Source organism: Mycteria americana, chromosome 2 (genome assembly GCF_035582795.1).
Source record: "Mycteria americana isolate JAX WOST 10 ecotype Jacksonville Zoo and Gardens chromosome 2, USCA_MyAme_1.0, whole genome shotgun sequence".
Taxonomy (NCBI): Eukaryota; Metazoa; Chordata; class Aves; order Ciconiiformes; family Ciconiidae; genus Mycteria; species Mycteria americana.
In genome coordinates, this window is record NC_134366.1 from 68,524,170 (window position 1) to 68,544,798 (window position 20,629).

General features: G+C 39.9%; 1 protein-coding gene across 15 annotated transcripts in view; it reads right to left on the reverse strand.

Annotated features, from left to right (window-relative positions):
• Positions 1–20,629, reverse strand: part of TNS3 (tensin 3) — a 243,433-nt gene that overhangs the window by 72,472 nt on the left and 150,332 nt on the right. For all 15 annotated transcript variants that reach the window (XM_075493671.1, XM_075493666.1, XM_075493665.1 and 12 more), the window contains one exon: positions 3,642–4,901. In XM_075493671.1, coding sequence (XP_075349786.1) covers positions 3,642–4,901 — 1,260 coding nt within the window. The remainder of the gene's footprint in view (positions 1–3,641; positions 4,902–20,629) is intronic.

Sequence of the window (20,629 nt, forward strand, 5' to 3'; positions counted from 1 at the left end):
AGAGTTCAAAGGGCAGGCAAGGGACTCAACACACATCTAAAATTGCTGCTTATCACTCAATAGCAAGGCACATCATCATTACACAAGGGAAACTCCTCAAGACACTGCCTACATTAACCACAAGCAGAGGTCTTTAAACTTTAGGGCACTCAAATGTACTCAGCTGCCTAAAGGCCCTGACTAAATTAAAATATCTAAATCCTTACTATTCCTACTCTCTGCCTCTTCTACCAGAAGATGCCATCCTCTGAAGTAGCAGTTGTTGAAAATGATGGTGCTTTAGCTTACACCTCCAGAAATGTAAACTAATAACGCCTCCCCACACCCCACCAAATTAGGAGCTGGAGGAAAGGAAAAGCACCCATTTAGTTTTGCTGCCTTTGATGAAATGAACTATAACCTCTCAACAAGGACCACCACAAACAGATTTCAGTTGAGAATATCCAACACAGTTTTACACTAGCATCCTGTTTCAAAGAGACTACTAAGGCTAGAAGATGCTAACCAACCTAAACAACAATGGCAGCATAAGGCCCTGAAAAATGGAAGGTAAAATGAAGAGAAAGCACTTTAAGGGTTAAACTTTTAAAGGACATTTTCCTAAACATAAATATCCTAAGTCACTATAAATATGACTAGAATGAGGCCCATAAATCTCGATGACGTAAGCCAAGACTAGAGGCCAACACAAGCCTCCAGTCTTGCATCCTATATCCTGGATTCCACACATTTTAGGCTCTCTGCAGTGCTCAAACTCTAGATACAGTTCATTCATTTATTTTGGGCTCTAAAAATGCAAGGGTAACCCTTTACTTGCCACCTTCCTCCTTAAGTCTCTAATGTCAATGAAAGTTTTGTGAGAACTTCAACAGAATCTGACTTCAGGACAGTAAAAGTGTGAACGGAGTAAGTACTTCCTCCAAGCAAAAATTTAAGGAAATATTTAAAGACCCAAATACTAGTTGATTCACTCCCTGATTGTCCCTTAAATAATTAGCCTTTTTGCCAGACAAGGTATACCTAGTATGCTGAAATAAAACATCATGCAGAAGTAGTCATGATTTGGTAGAGTGCAGAACTGTCCACAAAATACTGGATGGCACTTCCTGTAAGTTCTTGATGGCAAAATACTGGATGGCACATCCTGTAAGTTCTTGATTAAACGAAAGTGTGTTGGGGATCTCATCAACGTGTATAAATACCTGAAGGGAGGGTGCAAAGAAGAGGGAGCCAGGCTCTCTTCCATGGTGCCCAGTGATATGACCAGAGGCAATGGGCATGAACTGAAACACAGGAGGTTCCCTCTGAACATCAGGAAACAACTGTTTTGCTGCAAGGGTGACTGAGCACTGACACAGGTTGCCCAGGGGGCTGGTTGTAGATAGGAGACAGTCAAAAGCCATCTGGACACGGTCCTGGGCAACTGGCTCTAGGTTGCCCTGCCTGAGCAGCGGGGCTGGACCAGATGATCTTCAGAGGTCCTTTCCAACCTCAACCACTCTGTGATTCTGTGATTCCAGCAGGAATGTGGGTGCTGCTTTGGAGCACAGATAGAGGGTATGGGGAAAAAATTCAGTGTCAGAAACAGAGTTGCTGCTGATAGCAATTAGCACTTACATACCACTTCCAGTATACAAATTGTGCTCACAACCTCACTTTCAGAGACATATACTCTATGTCTAAGTAAATCCATCAAAGAAGTCTTCTATTAACTTGAATTGGAAGTGGATTAGGAATCAGTTAGGTTACGTTTGAAGCTCAGTACGATGTAAACATCCTGTAAGGATGTTCAATGTTTCTGAGACAGGTTTAAAAAACAAATGGAAAAAACATTAACCCTCCTTTTCCCTTGCTCAGACTGATGATGGAGAGAGAAATGCCTTGCCAAAGGCAAGGGCATGACAAAAAGTGAAAGAGCTTCCTGACTCCTAACTCCTTCCTCTTTCATACTATGCCCTGTTGCACCCCCAGAATTACCCCAGATTCTAAATGCTGTCTGTATATTCATATTTAATTCCAAATTCATCACTACCTTTAAAACAAATCCTCTTTCAGAATATGCCCCAAGGACTCATATTCTCACCAGTCTTTATTAGGGCAGGAAGTTTACCTGCTATACCTGAGTTTACAAATGGAAGGGAATTGACAGTGACTCCTACTTCCTTTGGGAGACAACCAGAATCTGTGAGAAAAATTCAAACAACTCTTTTTCAGATTCATATCTTTAAACACAAAATTGTAAAAGGTGGCTTATTCTAAACGACCCTTTTATCCCCTTCACTAGCTTTACTGTACACCAAAGAGAAGAGTTCTCTCCTGCTGGAAAAATCTCATTTTCAATTTGTCAATCATTTGGAAAGATTCAAGAGAATTACAAACTAATGAATTTAATCCTGTAAGAACCACAAAACACATACCGTGTATTAAAAACAAACAGTGAAGCAGCTCATATATATTCATCATGGATTTTTGGACTTCTTTAGTCCTCAGTTACCCTCCTAAACACAAAATTGTGATTTCACCTTCTCTACAAGAATCACCATCCTTGATCACATAGGCCTGCACATTAATGGAAACCACACAGTAGTTAGGTACAGTAATCACTGAATGGTTTGGCACATCCAACTGGGCTTGAGCTGAAGCAGCTCATTTGTGTCCAGTGAGGCCATGGACGTGTTCTGGCATGTTGGCTGATACCGAATCGAATCCTGGAGACACAAGCAAGTCTTTTATTGCACCAAGACTGGAGGTAGGAACAGGGAGAAGAGGAAAAGGGAAGGGAGGGAAGGAAGGGAAGAGGATATGTTCTGCCAGAGGAATTAGACCACACAGGATTTTCATACATGACAGCAAGACCAGCAAGACCTTGTTTGTCACAAATTTTAGCTACAGTATTAATGAAAGGTTTCGGTGGACTTAAACAGAGACAGACTACTCATCCTTTTGCAAAGCTGCTAGTTCTAGTAGCATCACTTAGGCAATACAGTCAGCAAGTGTTGCATATTTAATTCCACCAGTTGATTTCTGCAATCATATCAGAGCCAGAGATAACAAACACACACTGTAATTTCTGAATTTTTAAACAGAAAAAAGTTTCAGAAAGAGTATGTTTTAAAATACTTTACTGGCAAAGTTTACATTATTTATAAAAATACTGCATAGAAATTTAATGCCAGCAGCATTACACTAAATTTGAAGATAAAATTGTTGGAGCTTTTTCTCATACTTTAAGTGGAAATCATAAAAAATAATAATAATAAAAAGCATATAATCATAAATCATAAGCCATTTCACTACAGATGCCTTCTAAAAATGTCTCAATGTAGGAGTTGTAGGAATTCTGCTCCCTTATCACTTAGACTTACAGCAGCAAAAAATCCCAACTGATGATCTATAACAGGTAAGAATTTGCTGAACAGTACTTTTTTCAAGCAAAAAACAAGCACCTGCAAAACTCACTTATGTTACATCAGTTTGATTCCATAATTTCTTGGATGGTTATGTAAAGACGGTATCAGAAATAATCCCTTGGTAAGCATCCTGAAAGTTGTAAGTCATAACCTGAGATCCTGCTGTACCATATCAAGAACACACAAGTGCTAAGAAAAGCATTATATTCAGAAAGTATTACAACAGCTTACCATGCCGGGAGGGATTCCTGTTTGTGATCTCTAATCTGCCATGGAAGCCAGGACTCCTGTCAAGCCCTTCCACGTCTACATCAAGGCTGGTGAAGCCATTTACTTGATTTCTATCCCTGGTGACAGTGTTAATGCGGGTCGGGATAGGTTCAAATGTAGGGTCTAACTCCAAGATCAGCCTGTTCAGTTGTTCAATGGACTGATCAATATCCAAAGTTGGAGAAGCTGGCAAGTCCCCTGCATTCCGTCCTAGATCCAGACCATTTGTGTCCCTCTGAGGCACTGGCCTTGACTTAAAACTCTCGGCACTGGCATGTTCTGCAGCTTCAGCAGCACCTGGCATGCTTCCTAGCCCCCTCTGAACAGCATCTCTGCTGCTGGAGCCACGTGTCGGGGTGTCTGGGACTCGTGACTGGCTCTGGATGCTGCCCGAATTCTCCACAGTGTTATGAATGCCAACCCTAATTTCATTCTCTGGGGCAAAACCATACTGGTGAGCAGTGACCATCTGCTGCTGGCGTACCCAGGTCTGAGTAGAGTAGTTACTTGGGCCATAGGCTTGAGGCTGGGGTGAGACAGAAGGATTCCCTTGCAATTGCTGAGTTGACTTTGGCTCAGTGCTTCCAAATGATCTCTCATAGATGGGATCCACACCAATTCCCAGGTCTGGGGCAAAAGCATTGTGATGTTCTTCCCCAGTGTTACTTCCAAAGCCATCTGAAAGAAGTGAGTTCTGACTGCTCTTGTGGCAACTAAAGTTCCCTAGGTGGGTGGAGTGCTGCCCTTCTGAGGAAGACAAAGTCCCAATGCTGTCCACGCTGTGAAGGTCATGATTAGGCATTTCGTCATCCAGAATATCAGTCTCCCTGTCCTTCAGTTTGGTGTCTCCAGTCACATGAACTTGAGCTGGCACTATGTGGCGAGTCCCACTGTACTTGCTTCGGGCATCAGTCATATCCTTGGTGGTGTTGACAGAATCCTCCAGACCAAAGCCACTAAGTAGCTGGTCCAGTTCTGCCTTCTCTTGTGGACTCAGACCTCGTTTGACTCCTGGCACAAGGCGCTCCTCAGTCTTCTCTGTCCTGATGGAAGCTGTTGAGTGTCCTGAATCACTGCTGACAGACAGGGTATGATCACTGTGATCAGGACTGCCAGTCACGGGAACACCCTGAGCAACACCAGGAATGCTGCTGTCTGAAGAGCTCTTCTTTCTCACTTTTGCATACAGACTGCCATCAATGGGACCTTGGGTATGCAGCACTGTGGAGAGATAAGTAACAAGGAAAGGGAGAGAAAAGGACAAGGCATTATAAAAGGGCTTTGACTGGTGTCATACCACATGACAGAAGTACTGCTAATACTAATGGTATTGTTTCTGCAAAACTAAATTGGCTCTACAAATACAGCGTCAACCAATGGCACTATCTTCTTTCATTTTACATTTCAATTTATAACAGTTTTCTTGATGGAAATATAACATGCCATTCATAGCTCAAGATCAAATACAGTTCTCTCTTTTTATGCTGTTTTGAATGCATGTTTACGGGTCCATAAACTCTTCATACTAATTTGAAGAATTACACTATTACAGTGCTAGAAATTTGAGAGGCAGTTACCATGCTTTCCATTCAGAACAAGAATGGTAGGAACCTACCAGCAATACTTGCCTTGAACATATATCATGCAATTACCAGTTCATCCATTTCTACTTGATGGTCTAACTACACTACGAAGAACCATTTACTCCTTTTCTTGGTGATGCAAGGAAAAAACAGGCTTTCAATCAGAGCTGCAGTCCTTGGAATATATGTAAGGCCTCTTCACAAAGGCATGCACGAGGAAATGTTAGACTATGAAATTTCTACATATGTGTGGTGGATGTGGTATGCATTTCACATTTCAATTTTAACAAGCAAGGCCATAATCCCTTACAAATCAGAAAATAATCCTTCCTCATCAATGATGGGAAGAACAAGAACCTAACTTTATTTCTGATCTCTGAGGTACTCACTCAACTAAAGTTTATGAATAACACCATTCATAATAAATATGGGCTAGAACTTTCCTTTACTGTTTAGAACATCTTTAGAAAATACAATTTTGCAGGAAAATGCATCTACTAACTTTACTAAGGCTGGGTGTTGAGAACAGACAAATTCCTGCTTCCAGTTGCATGAGCACAACTTAGCATGCTTCACTGACATCAGCTATGCACAGATGCACAGAACTGGGTGAGCCAAGTTTTACCTTCTTACAAGGCTAATGAACTCAAGTGGAGGGCTTCACTGAAGTGACTATACTGCTTTTGATCCCAGAACTATTACTGGCATCCATGAACCCTGCTGCTTCTTGCTATCTCAAGGCACATATCCTGTATTTTTTAATCTGATATATTGCTTTTCTTTCATGCTGCAGCCACCAGCCCATCTTAATTACTTCTTTTCAATAATCAACAAAAATGAATGTAAAACATACAGCAGAAAAAGAATCACAAGTTAGAGACTAAAATCTCAGCCTTAGAATTGTCTCCCTATGTACATACCTCTACAAGTTTTATCACATATGTAATATTTTAGATATTATGCTATACTGCTAACAGGAATCACATAAAAGATATACTCAACGATAACAAATACGAAATACACACAAAATTGGTAATTAAAGTTATTGAAAAAATCTCTTTTTGCTTCCCAGAAAAAAAAACCCACAAACTTGAGTAGATTTTTATATACAATCAGGAAGTAAAAAATCCATTAGAGTTAAAAATACTACTATGAGAATAATCTCTTCCATGTTATTTCAGTACTACCAACACTGGCAATGGATAAAACCACAGAACACTGAATACAGCAATTTCCCTCTGGAACATTTTTAAAAGCTCAAGAGTTTATTTGAATCCAGCTTATTTTATCCAAACCACTTTTTCCCACCTCTGCCTGTCAGGGCTTTTTAAAGCTCTCCTTGACATTATAGATTAAGGAGAAGAAACGAAGCTGTGGGAGGCACATTCTTATGATCCTTTATTGGACTTGTTTGTCCAATTCCCACACACATTACACAGGTTAGACCAACCTGACGTAGAGTATGGCTAAGGGGCTCTTACCCAGTGCTGAAAATGAACACAATTAATTCTGTTTCTTATTAAAAGCTTTAGGAGTAAATATTGCTACTCTCCACCAAGCCAAGAAAGTAAAGTGAGTGGGTCTACTTTCAAAGGATTTAATGTTCATTTACCAAAACATTTATATTAAGCAGAAGTTTCTGAATAACTTTTCCTACCCATAGTTTGAGAATTATTTGATAACAAGAAAATTACACCATTACAATTTAGGAACAGGCAGATTTTTGTCAAAGGTAACCAACAACTTAGTCTACATCTGTGGCAGTTCCAGAATCAAAAGAGCCATGGAGAGCCCAATACATTTCAACATCAACTCTACCACATTTTAAAATATACTTAAAATGGCATCGTGATCGTGAAGCTTCCGAACTAGGAAACTTTTCTAGGCAATAGCATTTTAGAAAAAGCATTACAATTCAGAAACTACCCACGATGGCAATGAATTCATCAGTTTATAATGGCAAGAAAAGTGGTCTGGTTGGAAAAAGCCTTCATTATGGGACACACTGCCAAGTTTCCATCAGTTAAAATACTTAAACACTAGAGGCTGTATGATAGGTTTAATAGATTTTAGCTAATAATTAAAGGACAACTTTTTACTTTTTAAGGACTAGGTACTATTCCTTGTCTGCTGTTGATTTTAAAAAGAGCACATGCAAAAGACCAAAATACTCCTTTTCAGAACAAGTCATCAGGCTAAGGAAAATAGAAAGCAATTCCCCTTGCCGTAGAATTTCTCTATGGGCAAACTGTTAGAAGTTTGCTGAAGGTTATGATGTGTAAATCCCATGGTGAAAAGAGCCACTATGCATGAGGTTGAATGTCTATGTACAGCTATTTAAAACCAACATTTATGAAAAAAATACCATATATAAGGAAAATACAACCAATTGAATGTTTCTCAACCTCTTTCATGCTGTGATTTCTCATAAGCTCTCACTACTGCTAGGACAATGAAGTACACTTGGCACTTCATGTGGAATTATTTAATACAGTTACCACAATGAATTGCAAAAATTAAAAAAAAAAAAACAAAACCAAACCCAAAACACTAAGAGTAACTATCAGGTGATTTGGTTTTTTTTCTGTGTGCTTAGTTTTGAGTTTAAAAACTAGAAAAGAAAACAATACAAAACTGGGGTTTTTTTAATAGTTGAATATCCTGACACAAAATAGACTTGAAGAGGTTACAGGTCTGAACTGGAACGCAGTTAAGTAAATACAGGACTAGTACACTTGAACCATTAAGAAGTCTTCCTATCTGACTTTTCTGTTACCCAAAACTAGGCACAGTGCTGTAAATCCTTCAAACATGCTAGTCAGCCATAAATGCCTCACACCACATGAAATATTCTAGCATGCAGATTTGGTTTGCCATACAGAAACGTACAAAATCTGTCAAATTCTCAAGTACAGCCATGGAAGGAATGGAAAACCTTTGTGCGTTTCCCTCCATTAGCCCTCCCTGTACCATCACACAGTGCCATCCAAGCACAGCAACAGGAGTACAGACAAGAAGGCGGACAGACTGCCAGTGGACTACTGACCTGAGGGTCTTGCACATGTGCGCTCTCTAAGGTTCAAAGATAACACTGCCCAGTACTGCCCACTAATACAAAATTATTAAATTTATTCTGCATGTTGCCTGGAATGCTGAGCAACCACAAACCATTTGGGGGTCTCCCAACTGTGAACCACACAGCTTTCGTTCTGAAGAAGAGACGTGAGTTCAGCTTACCAGTAGCATCTCTACTTAAAATTATGCCATTTCATTTGGGAAAAAAAAAACCAGAAAATTAAATACAAACAACAAACCTACAGTCACATAAGCGGATTATAAATCTCAGGAATTGTTCATCTCCCCTCTTTATGTTTCCATTTGAAACAAAGAAAGCTTTTTTAGAAAGTTGGGGTTTTTTTACAACATCTGTACAGTATCTCTACACACAAATTGGGAAATGTGCAAAAATAATTCCTCAATGTATTTTTAATGGTGTTAAGAATTAGCACCATTGGATATAAATATGAAAACAGCTTTCAGCAGAGGATGGGGTTTTGGTTGCTTATGATCTTTGTTTGCTGTTTACCTATTAAGTATGCAAACTAGAGCACTCAGGTGCTTCTTTACATCGGACTTTGGAGTGGATACAACAGCTTTACAATATTGAGGAGTTTGTTGGGGTTTTGTTTTGTTTTTTTCAAATTCTGAACAATTTACCTTTTTTAGAGACTACTCCTTTTCATACTGCATTTACATGTCAGTACAAAGCTTGGGCTTTACTTCAGGATTCTAAGATATCTTTTAAGTAAATTTAAAAGCATCTTTTTCTGATAAATGTAGAAGTTAAATGGCTGTCTTTGAACTCTCAAATGATCCCGTTGCTGGCTAAGACATTTAATTAATTACTACTCAAATCCCAGTTTTAATCTGAGCTATAGTTCATAGTGAACACTAAGAAGAGATTGTAAAAAGTTTCATGTTTCTCTGAATAGTTAGCGTTAACTGCTAAGTGTCAAGGAAGGGTGTAGGAATGTTTTATACAAGTAAATGAGATGAAAGGAAGTTGCTAGAGGAATTTCTTCCTCCCCTAACTGGTCATGTAGATGAATGAAAATGTCTTTTTTGCAAACAGAGCTTTTCAAAAATTCTTAAAAATATAGATCTTAGTAGGCATGGAGGTGTTGGGTTGACGGTTGGACTAGATGACCCTAGAGGTCTTTTCCAACCTTAATGATTCTATGATCTCTACTACAACGAAGAATGGCATCTGTACTCATTAGAAGCCTGACTGACAGAGAGATACTACTGGGAACAAGAGTCTTTCTGGGACTTCTCATAGGCTTTGGCTCAGGATGGCCCAACACAAAATTTGGTTCGAACAGAGGCAGCAAACTTCAGAGACTGAAAGGTTCATGGCCAGGAGAGGGAAGCTTACACACAAGTCTGTGTATGTTCATGAACCTGTAAATGGAAACATCTCATTTTTATGGGGAAACCTCTGTAAATCTGATCAGAAGTTTCAACAATAGTAACCATGTTTTTGCTACAGTATGGTCCCTGTTCAAAATAAAATCTCTGGAATTTGAGATTCTCCTAAAATGACTAGAACCACCTGTACAAGCAACCGACAACTGTGAGCTATCTGGGCTTCCCAATTACTACATGTGCTAATGAATCACACAGCCCTGTCAGAACTGAACACCATGACAGAAGGGATGATGTCAGCCCACTAGCATCTCTGTGAAATATTTCAGCACCATAAAATTGGCATTTGTAGGTTTTGTGGCATTCAGTGTCTCACCCTGTTACCTCAAGATTGCTGGTATGTGGAATGCCAGTGGATTAAAAAGCCTGAACAGCTGTGGACATGAGTACTATCTTATTCAGCATCAGCGTAACTGTGTTCATAACCAAGGTAACAAGCCTAGGTATACCACTTATTAAGAAGAACTTAACAATGAAAGAAGCTAACAGCTTGAAATATGTTATACACCCTGCATTATTACCTGATAAATGTAGATTACCTAAATTGGAAGGAAATGCATATACATGAAAGGAGAACCAAGAACTCAACTTGACTAAACGAGCAAACCGTTTACCAGGATTCCCAGTCCTGCATGAACCATTTAAAGTGAGTGCCCGGCTACATTAAAAAGGCATTTAAGCTGCACAAGGAAAGTGTAATCAGTAAAGCACGGGATCTAGATGTCCTACTTAAGTATCTGTATCTGCAAGTCTGGTCCACTGCCAAGCTTCAAAAATCCCTAAGGCAATTTCTCAAAGCAGTGGCTCCCCAAACAGAGGTCGCACCGGTCACAAGTAGGATGGTGAGCCTAACAGACACTACTTTTGATATTTATGCTAGAACTTGAGGAGTCGTATTATGTTATCTGACTACAAGTGAAGCAAGAAACAGAAATGTTTGGGACCTGCTGACTTTTGGCTGTGAACTTAAAGATGAATACAATATTCACAGAATCGTATAGGTTAGAAAAGACCTTTAAGATCATCGAGTCCAACCATAAACCTAACACTACCAAGACCACCACTATACCATGTCCCTAAGCACCTCATCCAATCGTCTTTTAAATACTTCCAGGGATGGTACTCAACCACTTCACTGGGCAGCCTGTTCCAATGCTTGATAACCCTTTCAGTGAAGTAAAATTTCCTAATATCCAGTCTAAACCTCCCCTGGCACAACTTGAGGCCATTTCCTCTCGTCCCATCACTAGTTACCTGGGAGAAGAGACCGACCCCCACCTCTCTACAACCTCCTTTCAGGTAGTTGTAGAGAGCGATAAGGTCTCCCCTCAGCCTCCTTTTCTCCAGGCTAAACAACCCCAGTTCCCTCAGCCGCTCCTCATAAGACTTGTGCTCTAGACCCTTCACCAGCTTCGTTGCCCTTCTCTGGACACGCTCCAGCACCTCAATGTCTCTCTTGTAGTGAGGGGCCCAAAACTGAACACAGTTATTGTTAGACTTCACAAGGAAACACCTGCGATTGTGACATAAAACAATTTACTTGCAACTAGACCATTTTGCTCTAGTAGGCAGCTGCCTTTCTAGAAACCTCAAATAGCCACCTGTCGTGGTTTAGCCCCAGGCAGCAACCAAGCATCACACAGCCGCTCACTCACCCTCTGCCCCCAGTGGGATGAGGGAGAGAATCAAAGAGCAAAAGTAAGAAAACTCTTACTTATAATTGAAATAAAAGAAATTAAAAATAATAAAAATTGTAACGGAAAGGGAAACAACGGGGGGGATGGGGGACGACACAAAACCTAAGGAAAAAAAGAAGTGATGCAACCACTCACCACCCGCCAACCAACACCCAGCCCGTCCCCAAGCAGCGATTGCTGCCCCCCGGCCAACAGCCCCCAGTTTATATACTGAGCACGACATCATATGGTATGGAATAGCCCTTTGGCCAGTTTGGCTGTGCCCCCTCCCAGCTTCTTGTGCCCCTGGCAGAGCATGGGAAGCTGAAAAGTCCTTGACTAGTGTAAGCATTACTTAGCAACAACTAAAACATCAGCGTGCTATCAACATTATTCTCATACTAAATCCAAAACACAGCACTATATCAGCCACTGGAAAGAAAATTAACTCTATCCCAGCAGAAACCAGGACATCACCAAAAAATTATCATTCTGCATTATAAATAGATGAGAAAGAATGAGACTTACAGCTAAACAAAAATCCAGCTGCTCCTGAGGAGTCTGGATATTTCAACTTGCAGCTACTGATCATGAAAACACAATGGATATTGCACATAACAAATTTAAATTATTTTCAAATTTGCACAGTTGTAGGAAAACATTCTTAGATTAATTTGGGGGTTTTTTTATTTAATTATGACAAGCACTTATATGTAATTACCCAGTAATGATAAAAAAATTCTGGTGTGTGATGCTGAACAGCATTAGGAATTTAGCTTTACCTCAGACTTGTGTAAGATTTGTCACTGCAAGTCCAGTGGAAAGAATACAACTTAGTTGAGGTAAAAAATCAACTCTACCTAGAATTTTTTCCCTCCTAACTTGGTTTAAAAGGAACAATGCTGTATGAGGCAAAAATCATAATTTTATTTTAAAATATAGCATTTCTGTCGGGGGGGAATATACAGTATGACAGTCTGTTCACAGAGTCAGCATTTATAGTGCACATGTATATGTCAGTGGTTTTACCCAAATGTTATACTGGGCAGCCTGAGATATGTTTCTGAACCAGAGTAACCCAGAGAATACTTAGATATGACTTATTTTAAATGGAAACAACCACCAAAAATCTATCTGCAAAGGTTCAATAATATCATAGTAGAGAACATGCAAATAGTCAAAAGAAATACAAAATTTAATTTTTATTTATGTGTGTACATACATATAAAATACATATATGTACACTATTTTTTTATATATAAACTCTCTATATAAACTATATATAAGAACTATATATATAAATAAACTATGTATATATGGTTTATTTGTTCATAAAACCAGGACAAATGAACTATTCAAATACTATAAACCTTCAATATACAAGGTTTTGAAGTGCTTCTTCTTGTATTACGTAACACCTTCATTTCATATTCTTCTTTTTTCTAAATCATAATTTTGGAATACCTCTCCACTAAGACTTTCGGACTTCACTTTACTCTGGTCCTCATCCACATTTTCTCCCCAGAAGTGATAACCAACTTAACTGCAAAAGTGAAGCTATGCATATTGGCAGGGAACATTTTTGACCGCAGAAAATGAGAAAATACACTATCAATGCAAAATTTTATTCTGTGCACCTTGCTAAGTAATGGTACTGCAGAGGCCCTATGCATTCAATACCTCATCTCAATGCACAACTCAATCCCTGCTCTCATTTTTTCCAAGGAAGCAACACTCTGTAAAATGTTGGAGTAACACAGCTGTCAAGAAACAAGGGAAGTTCACAACAGTGGAGACCTAAGTAATGCTGGAATTTAGTTAACCAAACCGAAGGGGCCCACTTTCTTTCAGCCTGACCTCTCTTCCCAGGAGCTGTTCCAACTCCCTGAACTGCCCAGGCTGAAGCCTGACAAAATTCCCACGCTGAATCTGAATTACACACACACACACACACACACACGCACACCCCCAGTATCAGGGACTCTCTTATAAATGAAAGCCTCAGAGCAAAGGGTATATGTGTATTTTCACTCACATACCTAATACACAAAGAACAACTTATATAAAAATTAGGACTTGAAATACCAACACATACCAAATTCAGTGGCCTTGTTCCAAGCCTGTGTTTCCTGGCACTTCCCTCCTTGAAATACAAATACCCAAAGGCAGGTTTGTGAGTTAAAAAGAGGTTTCAGTCTTTCAGCCTTTTGACTTGTCCCCACAGCTACCCCCTGTCCATTCACCACTTGCAAAAACACATACAAATGCAAGCCAGCTAGGTAAACACACATACCACAAATTCAGCAAGAGCCTTTCTGACCCAGACCACCTGAACAAAAAGAAGGTTGCAAATACACAAACCTTTGCACACTGTACCGTTGTTCATGTTGCAGCAGGAAACATTACAGGAGATCTGGATTATTTTTTTCAACCTCATAAATAAATATTTCTACCTTCAGGCAAACCTGGACAAGTCCAGAGCTGCATTCCTTCAAAGTTAAATCTTTTTATGTGTGCTTGTCTTTTCCTTTCTCCCTCCCTAACAAACACAAGCCCTCATTCCTTGCAAACTCTTCCCATATAATTCCTATAAAATCCATACAGAAATACACATGGTTCATATTTCCAGCTCTTGAACCACAACAAAGCTTCTTACCTCTTCACTAGACATGATCAGGAACTTTCTGCAATAGTCAATCATTGGCTCATTTAAATCAACTAATATTCTCTAAACAAAACCCTGCACAGAGGAAAGGCAGAGTTACGGCAAACACCCCAGCTTAAAAAGGCAAGAAATGTCTATACTCCTGCTGTTTGAGCTGCAGCTGCTGTTCCTGCTTCTGGAGGTAAATGGTCTTGCTAAAGAAGCATGAGACTTGTATCAGCCAGAAAAAGCAAATGAAAATGTAAACACGAAGGAGGAGCCTGAGGGGACAATCAGGTTCAATGAAATCTGAACTCCTGGAGCCAAGGAGGAATGGAAATGTGTTGGCTGGAAAGGTAATTCAGTCTACAAGCTATTTCCTTACAGTGGTTCTTTTCTCAGTCTGTTTCAATATCTAAATGAAGCCGAGTGAGTTTCAGCTCCCAGATCATTTAGCCACACACTTATGATTGCTTGCTTTTGATGTCTTTTTCCTAAAACGAACAGCCTTTAGAAAATGTTGTTCTTCCACACTGAACAACCAGGTCAGACGCTCTCATCCACGTCTTCAAGAATTTGTGTATTATTGGAGTTCTCAGGCAAGAAAACCTTTCTGGAAGTCCTGCAGCGACAACGCTTATTTTTATGTAGCAGCTGCTGCTCTCAAGCTCCCAAACCCCATCAGGCTTTGACTCCTTCTCTGTCTCTGGAATGAATCAGCTCAAACTAGGGGAGTGAGCCTGCTAGTTCCTCCTTTAATAACAGCTGTATCTCACCACACGGCAGCCCGCAAACTTTTGCTCTAAACATTATTACAAATGTACACATGCATCACCACCAGACAGCCATGCCCCTAGACAACATTCATTTTCTATTTCAGGGACTGTCAACACTTCAATGACTTCTCAGTTGAACAAAGGATAAAAGTGGCTCTTGCATCCACAAATTACATCTATCTGTTCATTGCTTATAAAAGAGTTAGAAGTTCAAACCTAATTCAAAAATACACACTTTTCTGTTCAAGTGTTGCTGTTCTTTCAAATCAGTAAATGGCTGCACATGAAACCAGTCAGGACTCTGATAAAAGACACAAACCACACAACACAAGCTATGCTGGCAGTACTTCCCCAGAACCAGAGAACTGGCTCTCTCCTCTGGGACGGTGCAGAATTTCTTGTAAGCTGGAAACTTCCAGCATCTGCCTCGAAGAATATGAAAAGAAACAAAAAGGTATATTCAAAACTCTCAGTGCAAACTGATGAGTCTCACTTAAGATGCAAATTCAGTTTTGGTCTCACTGTGTTTTGGTTCTGTGAGGAAAAAACCCCAACTGTATTCCTTGCTTCAATTACAGGCCTCTTCTCCTTCATAAGCCTGCACTGCACGTGCATGCTGGTGACCTTGGACCATTAGTACTCAGCATGCTTGAATGCAGGCTGAGGCTCAACACCGACACCTGCACTAGCTAGATTACCAGAAGAAACCTAGACAAGGTTAACAGCAGCTCCGCATAAATTAACTTATCCTATGGATAGTTTACCTGCAACAGATTCATTCAGACAGATCACCATGCTGCTGAAATGTTATTGTTCTAGATAGCCTTAGTGGTGCTCCACACAATCATCACAAAGAAAGCTTTGGGAACTCAAGCAAGCCTACAGGTTAAACCTCTCCATCGATGTGTTTAGAAAGATGTTCTCAAACCATATCACTCAACTGGTTTTGCTGGTGCTTCCTGTGTTATCAGTTCCAGGCTTCCTGGGACACATCACCCTTTGCAGTATTGGGTACTTCTGGTTGTGTGCACATTGCCACATCTGAGGACTATCAGATTACTGTGTGTGCCCGTCTGGTCCAGTTCAGGTATGGAACATTTAAATTCTGTAAGCTAGGCTACAGTATATACCTCTTCAATCCTTTATGCTGACTGTTGCGAGTACAGATGATACCTATTCTGGCACAGAGTGGCAGAGAAGGGTCATGTAAACAAATGGATCACAATGAACTAATCAAAAGTTCTGGGAGAAAGATATGGATCAGCATTGTGAATCCGTATCATCTTAGACCTTTGCATTTTCTACAATTTGGAGACCTAAAACTACATTTAGTGCAACTCTCAAACTGTGATATAAAAAGTAGGTCCTGATTTGGTAAATGGGTCCAAGGCTGCAAGATCAGTTCCTGGTTCATAAACATTCATCTGGCAATCCTTTAATACATTTTTAGAGAGTTTTTAGAGAATTATAATTTGACTGGAAAAGAAAGGAAAAAGGTATGAAGTCATCTTCTACCACTGTTTTTCCTTCCCCTGACTATCCAAGGCACCTAAGCAAATGCTGATGTTCATATATGCGTTCCATTTTAAAGAACTAGTTTTCCAACATGAAATAGCAGTAGCTAACTCATCAGGAAGCTGTTAGATTTGCTATGCTTCTCAAATCCCTGACTCTAACAGAAAAATAAAGGAGGCTGAAGAAAACAAGGGATGTATCACAGAAACAAAAAGTGAACAAACACTCTGAAAGGAAACCAACTGAGGGGGTTGCTGTTAGCAAAATGCTAACAAGCAGGACCCTCAGGCTCACATGAGATCCCTACACCTTGAATGTTTTGAGAAGCAAAGGAGAGGGCATCCAAGACCCTAAAGAATCTTTATGCTGTGCAAATACTAATGTATACTTCTCAGCCATTCAAAAGGATCACATTTGTACTTCAATGATTTTACAAGTACTCTGGAGTAAGAAAAAACTTCTTCACAAAGCACAGCTTCTAGACTGGAGGCTGGCTGCTGTCCAGCCAGCATGGAACACAGGCAGAGCCAGCCAGCACAGACTCACCCTTAGAATACTACTGTAACATATTGTCCCACTTTTGCCCACCTGGGATCAAAATAAAATAATACTTGTGCCATGATCCAAAGTACAAACAATAGACATACATTTATTACTGCAACCCGATATACAGAAGCTAGTATCTATTGTGTCATTTTGATTCTACTTCTGCAAACTTTTCTCAGTCATTTAAGCATAGACTTAACTTGAAGTAGCCTGTGCTTGGATAGCCAGCAGAAGAATAACAAAACATCGTGGTACAGAAACATCACCACAAGTACAAAACACTAAGCAAAGTTTAAGGGCATTACAAAGTCACTGAACTACGTGAAACTATTTCCTTTCATTCATTCCAAAAACAAAGCCCATCTTCAGGAACACTCCATTAATTTGCAAGTGTGTACTCCAAATGTTGAGGTTCAGCATTCACAATTATTCTTCCTTACAGCTGGAACAGCACACTCACCTTGAGTCATGGCTTTTCTCTTACTATACTGTTAGGCTTCCAGCAAAAATTAGTTATGGTCATTAAATGTGAAGCAGCAGAAAAACACTGATGACTCTACATGGTTGCTGAAAACTGTACAGGACCACAGTAAAAAAAAAGAAAGGGCTTAGAAGGGCTGTCTAAAAGGTCAACATAATGAATTTACTCTTCCTGTTGAGTATGGAACGTGTAATTTAACAGTATTACCATTATTAATAGTAAGATTGCTCCACCACGCTATGGCGCTTTCACTAAACCGATCTTCAGGCATTTCTAAACAAGTCCACATATTGGAAAGGGAAGCTAAGGCACAGATACATTTAGCAGAGCTCTTTGATTTCCTAACTTGCTAATTAAACTTAGAGAGTTTTGCACTGGGTCTTTGCACTCAAGAGACTTGTGGCTTATTTTCAGGTATTAGAGCAATAGCAGAAGTAATATATAGGAACGTTATATGATAATAATTATAGTATTTACCTTTCTCAAAAAGAGTATTTGATCTACACGTGCTCAGTACAAGCATATACTAACATAATAAAGTATGTAGTTTTGGTGGAAAATTTCTAATGTGCTTAAATGACTTCGAAGCAAAAGTTCTTCCTACAAAGAGTATTTTATGCATATTTACTAAAAGGAACACAGGGAATAGCTTGATGCCAGAAATGTAAGATGAGCTTCAGAAGTTTAGCAAGTCTCTTAAATGGTAACAGATTAGGACACATTCTTCAAGGTCCAGAATAAGATAGAGAAACAATATAGAACATGAAGAACCTGGAGATACAGTCTAGCCTGTACTACTTGAGAGATGGCTCAGTGCCCAGGGCCATCTCAGAAACCGCACAGATGAAGGCTTGTGCCACAGTGCTTCCACCTGTGCCTAGTAAGAAAAAAAAAGACCTGCCCTTTCAGCAGGCAACATTTATGTATTGATAGACTCCAGCAACAGAGAGAACAATACAAAAGAGCTCTAGTAATGCAACTTTTGCTTTCACAATTGGAGAGACAATGTCCACAATAAGAAGTGGGCCTGGGTTCTGACAAGAAACCTTCCCTGTGCTTACTGCAAGCTGCCTCCTTCTGTTCAGTCCAGAAGGAGTTTGAACTAGCTGCTCTTCCTCAGCATTCAGACACCGTCCATGTTTGAAAGCAGAATCTAGAGGAGGTATCATCAATATGCAGGCAGACCTGAAGTCTGCCCCATCTCTCAATTTCCCCTTACTGCTTAGCAGTCTGACCGAAAGCTCTCTGATGTTCATGGAAATCTTTGCAAAGAACTTAAGCCTTAAATAGAAGGGATCACAGATAAACATTTAACACTCCACAAGTGAAACTGCTAGAGCAGGGGTAGAGATTCCCAGGACAGCTTTCTGGGATCGATCCATGAATAAAAAGTGTACTATCTTTAGCAAAGCTTCACTTGCAACTACCAGGTACCACTGAAAAACTAGCAAAACACTACAGCTGACTGCACTAAAGGCTGCTACTACTACTGGTACAGCTAAAATTCTGCTGTTGGTCACTTAAAAAAATTTATTATCTCATGGTTTGGAGGAATTTATTCAACCACATTTTACTATCAGAAGTGCCTGTGGTTTGTAGTGCTAAAAGCACACTTACAGAGTGGTATGCTTCGTTCTGTACAGACTATCAAATATAACAGGTAGCTCTTAAAAATGAGACATTGAAATCAAAAGTTGTGGGACTCAGGAGGGCTAGTCTTTCATTCTGCTTTTTCCAAAGTCAAGAAAAGAAACACCAGCACATATATGAAGTGGTTGTGCAAGTATTAACACCACTTTGGAAACACATGCAAGGGGGAAAAAAACCTCTCTATATATCTTTCTACGGTTCACTAAATTGCAGAAGATGCTTGCTGCAGAAACCTTTCCAGGAAGAGACCTCAGTTCTTCAGTACCTGCTGTATATATTCAATGGCAGAAACTAAGACGCATATTTCATTAACCAGCATGCCGGACTCAACAAAATGGACAGTTCCAGGATAATCCCAACAGTAACACATGCCCAATTTGCTGGAAGAGTCCTCCTTCAAAAACCAACATGCATTATAGAACCAAGCCTTCCTGACAAAATCATTAGTCTTCTTATGAAGGGAGTGGTGTAGTAGCTAGCTGAAACCCTGAAGCAGGACCAGGAGAGAGTCACTGAAAAGGATCTAGCCAAAGAAGGCAAGGTGCATGATGTTAAAGGCTAGCAAAATGGGCATAATTACACCCAAACCCAGCAACAGTCACTCAGAACAATCTGATTACTTCAGGGATTTATCAGAAAAAGGATTGCTATTGCTTCATGGTGGCCTCAGAAACCCAAGAAACTCCAATCACTTTCATGCTGAAGTTCGTCTTTTGTTTTGTAAGTCTTCCTAGAGATTTGCCATTTGGGGATTATCATGAATTCAGCATCATGAATCACGAGTTCAATTCATGCACAGGCATTCATTTAAGAGAGAGCACGACCTCTTACGTTGTGTGCAAATGGCACTGTGACTGATGATGCCCTCTATTCACATTTTCATTGGTTACTGGACTGAACACTCAAACAGATAGCATGATGCACAAGGTAGTTCACTGTATGCGTGCTTGGATGCAGGCACAGACAGTGGATTTAATTGCTTCTCTTTCTAGTCTTAGGAAAGTCACAGAACAAACAAGCACCAAATCCTAATTTGTACTAAGGCATTTTGGTTTGTTTCTTCCAGTTACACTTTCAATCTCTGATGCTGCCATGCTAATTTACTCCCAAGCATGTAAGGTGTTACAGGAAAAAAAGATACCCAGTACTTACACCATCATGAGGGTTATTTTTCCTTGTCTAATGAAGCTAAACAGGTGGGATGCCCTAATGCCTTCACAAGAGAGAGAGAGTGTTGTTCAGGAAGCAGGTGCAGGGAAGGAACACACACCTGCTGCAGAGGTTTGCCTTTCAGGACTCTTTATTCAACCTGGGCCATTAAGCAGATTGTAAGGTTGGGTGAAGAGGCTTCTCCTCTGCTATCTATACATGGAAGGAGATATTTATTGGGACATTAGTGTTTAAATTAACAATATTAACAACCATAGACTGTAGTTGACGTGACTAAGAAACAGGCACATGCTAAAAGGTAAATGCAAGCCTGTGCAATAACTCAAATAAGCTGGGCGAAGAAAGACTTGCTTGAAAAAGCAGTGTTACATGGCACCGAGATAACAGCCTTTGGGCAATATGTAGAGAATATGGGAAGCAGAA